This window comes from Pundamilia nyererei, unplaced genomic scaffold (assembly GCF_000239375.1).
Source record: "Pundamilia nyererei isolate P.nyererei 1_Seehausen unplaced genomic scaffold, PunNye1.0 scaffold00124, whole genome shotgun sequence".
Lineage (NCBI taxonomy): Eukaryota > Metazoa > Chordata > Actinopteri > Cichliformes > Cichlidae > Pundamilia > Pundamilia nyererei.
This window is the reverse complement of record NW_005187525.1, coordinates 110626-119167: the sequence shown is the minus strand read 5'-3', so window position 1 is coordinate 119167 and position 8542 is coordinate 110626. Positions and strand designations below refer to the sequence as shown.

Genomic DNA, 8542 nt, shown 5'->3' with positions numbered 1-8542 from the left:
TAAGCACTAAAGAGCCGCAGGTTGCCGACCCCTGACCTACACAGTCGGCCGTAGTTAAAAACATATTAGGCTGAACGCTCTTTAAAATTGCAGAGGACTGGAAAATAATGGGCTCTTGATTTCTGCAAAGTCAAAGAAATGTGACTTTTGACTGTTGCTGACTGAATGATTGAATTCTTCATAGTGTTTTGATTACACACTGCTTTTCATTCTTTAAATAGTAACTTTAATACATGCGTAGCAGGTATAGTCTATTTCTGGTGCTGGGAAAATCATGGAGAAAGACTGATCGTATTTAAGATCAATACATTAATTAATGGCTTGTAGTCTTGAAGTTAACTCAAAAAGATCACACCATGTTTGCTCTTACTGCACTGGTAGTGTGTTTGGGATCATTGTGATGAAAGAAAAGTCAAACTGAGTGAAGAGCACTCAGAGAGCGCTGTTCCCCTCAGAGGGGGAACACGATGTTTCATGATGCCTGCTCTTGTGTCACTGTGACTCTGTATTTAAAAAATGTAAAGTGTGTTGTACAACTCTTTCTGTGCCCTTTCATATGACATATTAGTCGAGATTGTTTCTAATTTTTTCAAGTCAACTCTGAGCTTTAGCACTAACAATGAAGGTCAAGCCAACCTAGGTACTCATGTCCCCCGAGGCCTAAGATAAGATAAGATGAGATAAATTATTATATTGTTGTGAAGTTTGTCGATGTGCCATAAAAAATTATGGTTAACAGAGTTTTTACTGATTTTCACCTGGGAACTTGAACAACACCTGATTTTATTAAATCAGCTCGAGCTATTATTGGTATCTGCCCTCACACAAACTTTGAAAATGATATGTTGAAGTGACAGTTAGACTGCTGTTGGAGATTATGTATGGGAATTTCAGCAGCAGGACCACGCCTCCAAACACGCTCCTTCCGGCTGTCATCTATATGGGTTCCCCCAGTTCTGCAAGCTGATCATTCTCGTTTCCCACCCTCCCTCCCTCCCTCCCTCCTCTCCATTCTTCAACTTCTTCACTTCTATTTAGTACACGGGGATCTGCCAGTCCTCGTCGAGGCCTTCCCCAAACCGCAGCTCAATTCATGTCAAAGCATCGACTTTTACCTACTAAAACGCTGTCAAACTTAAAATGAGGACGTGGGCCCAGCTAGTGAAACAAAAAGACAGACGAACAGATAAACTGACCCAATTTTTTTCTACTTTCAATGTGATTTATTCAGCTTCTGTTGTGTTTTCTGTGCTTTTGCAGCATTTTTCTATCATAGTCAGCCTCTGGTCTGTGTCTGTGTTTTTATTCTCAAAGTCAGAGACGTTCTCTGCTCTTTAGTTTGAAGACTTTTCCACTCCCCGGTTGGATCACCTTGTCTAATCACCCCAGTCAGTTGAAGTACAAAATAGGTCAGCTCAGCCACTCAGACTTTACCAGCTTATCAGCTTGCTCCTTGTGACAAACAGACCAGTCTCTTGGCTTATTTTGTAAACTACTGTCTTTGTTCCTTGTTCCAGTTTGTACCTCTGTCAGTCACAGGAGCTGACTAAACCCACCTTCTTCCATACAACACTGGAGATCTCTCACCATACCTGGTACCATCATAAGCTCCAAGTTGTTCTGTGTGTGGGTTTAATAAAGAATGTGCACCTGAGTTTCACTCTCTTGCCTTCGGTTTAGACACTCATAACATTTTTTCATTTCAATTTTCAACTGCAGAAGGAAGCTTGACACTAGTTGACAGAAGTTGAGGAAGGATTGCTATTCGGTTATGGTTTACAGCAGCGGTCTCCAGCCTTTTTTTCGGCCCGGACCGGTTTATGCCCGACAATATTTTCACGGACCGCCCTTTAATGTGTCGCGGATAAATACAACAAAATAAAACTAGTACCGTTGCCGAAAAAAAGATTTCTTCATAACACACGTGAAAAGACCCAGGAAAACCGAGTTAACGATAAAAACGATAAGAAAATAACGCTGAAAACCGATAAAAACCCTGAAAACCAGACATTTCAGACCTGAGCCTCAACTCTCGCAGCCCGGCACCAAACGACTCACGGACCGGTACCAGTCCGAGGCCCGGGGGTTGGGACCGCTGGTTTACACTGTTATAGAAACAAGGAGAAAATGGGTTTCAGAACAGCCACTGGACTTGGATAGAGTGTAGGACTGTGTGGTAAATGCTCACGTACTAACTGGACTGGTGTTGTTCTGTGTGTTTGGGACTGCTACATTCTTATATATATTAATTTTAAATAATTTCCCTTTGTGGTGGGGCATGGTCTGCGGTGCCGTGTGGACGCACCTGCTCGGCATCCGCAATCACGCCCGCCGTGTTAAAACACGTTGGTGTGGTTCAAGTGCGGCTGGCAGCCTGTGAGCTGCAGCCGCAGCAAGTAACGATATGTGGTCCCGCCGTGCCTTATTCGCACCACACCCTTTTTCTTTTAGAGAACTGTTTAACCAGTTTTATTACTTTGTCATGTAATCTTTTCATTCAGTGCTACCTTAACTGTATATTTGTTTTTATTTCTGGGGGAATTACATTAATTGTTTCATAGCATTGTCTTTGCTCCCAGTCTGTTCTTTACACTGCTCTCTCCTCCTTACAACTAAAAGTTAATAAATTATGGAGCATTGTCAGGCCCTTTAAATCTAGGTGGCATTGTTGTTAACAGTAATTCAGCCACTTAGCTTGGCTTTGTCTTTACCAGTTGGCCACAGGTACACAAAATTAAGTCACTGCATTCTGTTCATCCTGGTGAATACTGCATGGCTTTAGTGGAGAAAAAGTATTTTAGAGTAAAATTAGAAATTTAGTTTATGTATTTTATTTATTCCAGAACAAATAAGCAGTTTTGTTTTGCCATGGTTCCCCAGGATTTATAAACTTTCACACAGCGATGGCACTCTGATGCCCCTTTGAGGGCCCAGTTATTCTGCGGCCTTTGCTTGTTCACACTGAACTAAAGAAAGCTGTATATAGTAGTGCCACACTGCATGCAAATGGAAACAAGGCCATTTAAAAACCCCGGTGGAGATTATGCTTTGCTGATTACAACACTGTGAGGTTGCAACTTTTTACCCGGATTAATTAAAACATGTGAACACAATTCAATAAAAGTCTTTTTAGGATCACTTTTAATAGCATTTTAATCATGAAAAAATGTAAAAACACGAAGGATTTCAGTTGATTCTTTGTCTGAACAACTGTCAGACGTGATAACATAGATGTGTGACAGAACCAGGCGAGCATGTTGTGGGATTCTTCTTCAACAATTAAGAGCAGAAGCTTAATGAGACTGGATTCACACTTAAATAAAGAATCGTGCACATGTAGATCTGAAAACAACATCTGTTGTTTCATCTGCTCAGTTTAATTGTTTGTTTTTAACTGATTGAAGAGCTGTTATTTACTTTGACTGGCAAAGTTTGAGCTTCAGACAGAAATAATTGTGTAATGGACTGTTCCCATGAAGCGGGGAACACAGCTAGATGATAAGGCCAATCTTTTACACACATACTGAATGAAGGTTCTCTTCAACTTGAATGCAAAATTATTTGCTTCACCTGATGAATTCACCCAAATGACCAAAGACAACTAACAAACATAGCTCTGAAAACAGTTTGGATTTGCAGTTTTCAGAGCTGCCTGATGTCTAAAGAAACATTTTGCAGTTTGTTTGAGATTTTGCTCAGTGTCTTTCTTTTTTCTTTTACCAGGTTTCCTTCCAGCTGCTTGTGGTCACACTTTGGGTAGAAATACATTGACTTTGTTACAGAGCTCGACTGATCTTCATTTTGACAGCAGATATAGGTAACTGTGAAAAGATAACTACTGAGATTGAACGACTGTTCCACAAGGTACACTGCAATTTTAACAAGCCTGCATACTTTGTGCGTGCATCAAGTGGAAAAAGTTTGAAAATAACAATGCATATGACAGGAAAATGGTTTTGTTTGTCACTGACACGTTATGCATAACACATGTTCTCTTGCGGTTGGAATATTAAGGAGAAAGCGCTGTCTGATAACAAACAAACATTTTTGGTTTTGATCAACCACAGTGTGTTTTTGTTGGGTTTTTATAGCATCTATATTTTGCGTCTAAGAAGAAACTAGCAGGAAAAATGTGACACATGTTCAGTCATTTATGTGGACTATAATCACTGATGGGAATTTATACGAATCTAGCGATTGTGATTTCAATATCGATATCACTTATCGACTCGATTCGTTGTTGATTCTCTTATAAATTCTCATTGGGTTTTTAAAGGTCATGTATTACACTGAACGCTTTTCTTTAAAGTAATGCAGTATGTGACTTAGTTATTCACTGGAGACAGTAATTCATTATACTAGTCATTACATTGCTTTTACATCATGTTTCTCTGTAAAATGATATGAAACACACGGTCTCATAATTACCAATTAACAATATAAACCTAGAAGCCCCACACACCAACACAAATTATTAGGACAACCGTGTGATCGTTCTATGAGTATTTGGGTATGAACACAAAGCCGTCAGCACAAAGCAAAGATGAAAACCAACACAAAGAGTGTAAACTCGTCACCACAGTGACTCTACTGTAGAAAAATGAGCAGAGCCTGCAGTCTGACTGCTCATCACCACTTTTATTACCCGGTTACTTAGTGTCAGTATGCTCAGCTTTAACAGCACTCTGGGTTCTTGGCTAGCTTAATACCTTTGTGTTAGCATGTTAGCAGTTGTTTCTGTCCTGGATGAAGTTTGCATTTTACCACTGTGCGCATTCGTTTGGGGAGTAAAATAAATTAAAATATAATAAATAAAAATAAATCATGTCCATATCGACGCAGTAGACCACGGAACCCAAAATGCCGGATTCACAAACAGAGATTTAACTTAGGGCGCAGCTTTATTGCTGGAGAAACTCTTCATAGCAGTAAACGTGACAAAAACAAACCAAAACCACAAATGCAGGACTAAAACCGGAGAACAGGAACCTAGAAACTAAGAATACTCAGGACGCGAAGGGAGGAGACACAGCACAAAGAGGGTATAATGAAACGCAGAGCAGGGGATGACAGAGGACTGAAATACAAGACGGAGTAATCAGGAAATGGGAGGCACAGCTGGTACTAATTACCCAGACGAGACGGGGAACAGAGGCTGAACACAGAGCAGGACTGTCAAAATAAAACAGGAAGCATGCGGCAGACACAGACTAGACACTGAACAGAGGGAACACCGAGTACAAGGACAGGAAGGACATGAGACATGACTGACTGGGGAACAAGAGAACAAACACAAGGGCAGAACTAAACCTAAGAACGAGAAATCACAAACCCAGGAGAACTAGAGCTCTAGAAATGCAAAACAGAAACCAAAACCCTAATATTCATGAACCATGATGAGATCAAAAATAAATGTGCAAAACTCAAAACACTGGGTCACCGACCCAGGACCATGACATGTCACAGGTAAATGGTGTGGCATCTATATAAAACTCTTCTAGTGTAGACTGACTTACGTAGTCTGTTAAACACAAAAATGCACACTTTGAGTAGGGATGGGTACTGATAAGATTTTCACGATTCCGATTCCATTTTCGATTCTGTTTAATGATTCGATTCTTTATCGATTCTTTTTAAAAAAGGAGAACACTAAGGTCGATTAGCTTAGAACTTTCTTTTATATCTTCTCTTTGAACAAGATAGAAAGTTGCCCTGCAAGTTGCCCTGTTGTCATCTGTTCTCGTAAAGTATAACCAAACTTTGGAGCGTTTGAGCTGCTTAGTCGCCGTGTTTCCTGCCAGGTAAATGACGCTCCGCAACGTGGTGACGTCATTCGGGGCGATTGGAATCGATAAGGGAATCGTTTGCAAATATGGCAAACAATTCCAAGGAATTGAAACAGTGGGAACCGGTTCTCAACAAGAACCGGTTTTCGATACCCATCCCTAGGTGTGAGCTAGGTTGTTTACAGACCTGGAGTATTTTGTCTGTTTATATCAAAGTGGTTCATTTTCACCCTTGGTTTGATTCATTTGTGTAGCTATGAACAAAGTAATTGCACTTAGGTCCAGACCAAACAAACCGGATAGTCTTGGTACAGTTTTATCTGGACTCCAGAGCAATTCGTTTACAGTGTGAACGTAACATAACCTTGATCTTCACCAACTAACAGGTCTGCATTACAAGTTTGAGCTAAAAAACATGCCTCGCATGCTTTACATTCTCGATGTGGATAGGTACTGTAGATGTGCAAAGGACTGTATGTAGCCATCTAATGAACGTACATTCGCCGTGTTCTTCAATAGTTAAGAACTCACCAACTTCTTCCTCTATTTACTTTTGTTGCTCCCACTCCAGGCACATCTGCCCTGTGAGCAGACTGAACATTGTCATGTGGTTTGTAGTAATGAGTTTACAAACTCATTAACATCTGTTGTTGTGATTTGATTGTAAAAATAAAACTGAATTGAATTGAATCCGTTTGAGGTAACGTGATTTACTCCGGTTGTAGAAAAGACACAAAGGCTAAAATGGTGTTAAGGAATCTGCAGGACTTACGAACACACAGTTCTCCACTTTCATAGAAGCCTGGACAACACTGAGAGCGTCGTCTGTACATGGTCCTTACACCTCTCCTATAGGCGGTCTTGTAGCTGATCCTGTGCAGGTGACATAAACACAGTAAAGGTATTAATGTTAAAAGATGTGTGGCGCTGACCACACTGATGTCTAAAACAAAAAATGTAAGCTTGCAGTGAATTATTTTCACAACAACAGAAAATGATCGTGTGAATGCACTTTCACCAGAACATCCCACAACAAGCCTTTGAACATGTCATCACTCAGCATTGTCACTCAAAGGTCGCTTAAGAACACAGTAGTCACTGCACTTATAAAGGATGAGCAGCACTTAAATGTTTAGGGGAGTTTCTCCACTCGTTCAAGGACAAGGATGTTTTCTAATATTTCAGTTTAAGCTAAACGAATCAGCTCTTAGATAAACTAAACTAGTGGCTACAAAGCTTGATGTGGTCATCATGGGGCGATCATGGCTCAAGAGTTGGCAGTTTGTCTTGTAACCAGAAGGTTGCCGGTTCGAGCCCCGGCTTGGACAGTCCTGGTCGTTGTGTCCTTGGGCAAGACACTTCACCTACCGCCTACTGGTGATGGCCAGAGGGGCCGATGGCGCGATATGGCAGCCTTGCTTCTGTCAGTCTGCCCCAGGGCAGCTGTTTCTACACCTGTAGCTGCCTCCACCAGTGTGTGAATGTGAGAGTGAATGAATAGTGATATTGTAAAGTGCTTTGAGGGCCCCGAAAAGCGCTATATAAATCCAATCCATTATTATTATTATTATTATCGAAGCTGATATGCCAACAGTTGCTCATCAGAATGACATCAGAATGTTGGGAAGTAACAGAATACATGTACCGACGTTACGTATTTACAATAATATGAGTAACTGTATTGTGTTACAGTTACCGTTTAAAAGGGTGATCATTAGAATACAGTTACTTTGTTGAAATAAGTGGATTACAAGGTGTTCTTGTCCGTTTCCTATGTTAGGCTATCCTCTGTCTAATTTTGGTAATTTCACGCACTGCCGTAAACCCAAACAAAACACAAAATAAGAGGCTCTAATGCAAGCTTCCTGTTAATTTTGGTGGCGTCAGGTACACAATAGACCCGGCGCCCGCACAACAGAGCCAGCAGTGCACGGGCAGGAATGCATTTCTTACTGACCGTGCAATGCAAACTCTGTTTGTCAGCAACCGAGCTGCTCTCAGCATCAAGAGACTATGACTATATACTGTATATATAAGTAGATGTGATATCTACTCATATCTAAAATGTGTTTTATATATAAAGCCATAAAGTAATGAGGTATTGACCAATGACTTAAAATGCAGCTGTTAGAAATGTACATGAGAAGTTTAAGTAATGCAGTGTTGCTGTATTTTATTTCAGTGAAAAACTAAATATCATATTTTCAATTTAAGTTGTTTCCAGCTGTAGTGGCTGTTGAATATACCTAAAGCAAACGAGGAGTGCCATTTAAACGAGCCAAACTACGTTCACTTTATTTTTGGAGATACTGATCTCACGGTTTATGGTGACCACACTTGGCAGATTTTTCACATAATACCAGATATTTCAGATAAGTTCATATATCTCACTGAAATGTTACTCTGTAGCTGATTGTGTCAGTCTGTCAGTTTAAACCCGTTTTTTAGAAAACATATAAAGTCTCTTTGATTCTGACTGTGCTGTCGTGTTGCTACAGCAAAGATAACTGTCACATCTAAGGTGTGTAGCATAGCATAAATCCTGTTGAATGTAAATAAAACACTTGAATGTGTTACTATTATTACTTACCAGCAGAGATGTAACGCGTTACTGTAATCCGATTACTTTTTTCAAGTAACGAGTAAGGGATTACTATTGCAAAAACGGTAATTAGATTATCGTTACTTTCCGTAGGAACGCTGCGTTACTGCGTTACTAAAACCGTGATTTTTTTGCGAGAATGTGGATCATATAT

The 8542-nt window shown here is 40.2% G+C and overlaps 1 protein-coding gene across 1 annotated transcript in view; it reads right to left on the bottom strand.

The window, feature by feature from the left end:
• Positions 1-8542, bottom strand: part of LOC106456346 (multiple epidermal growth factor-like domains protein 11) — a 62782-nt gene that overhangs the window by 45563 nt on the left and 8677 nt on the right. Inside the window, exon 4 of the mRNA XM_013913296.1 lies at positions 6559-6659. Within this exon, the coding sequence (XP_013768750.1) occupies positions 6559-6659 (101 nt within the window). The remainder of the gene's footprint in view (positions 1-6558; positions 6660-8542) is intronic.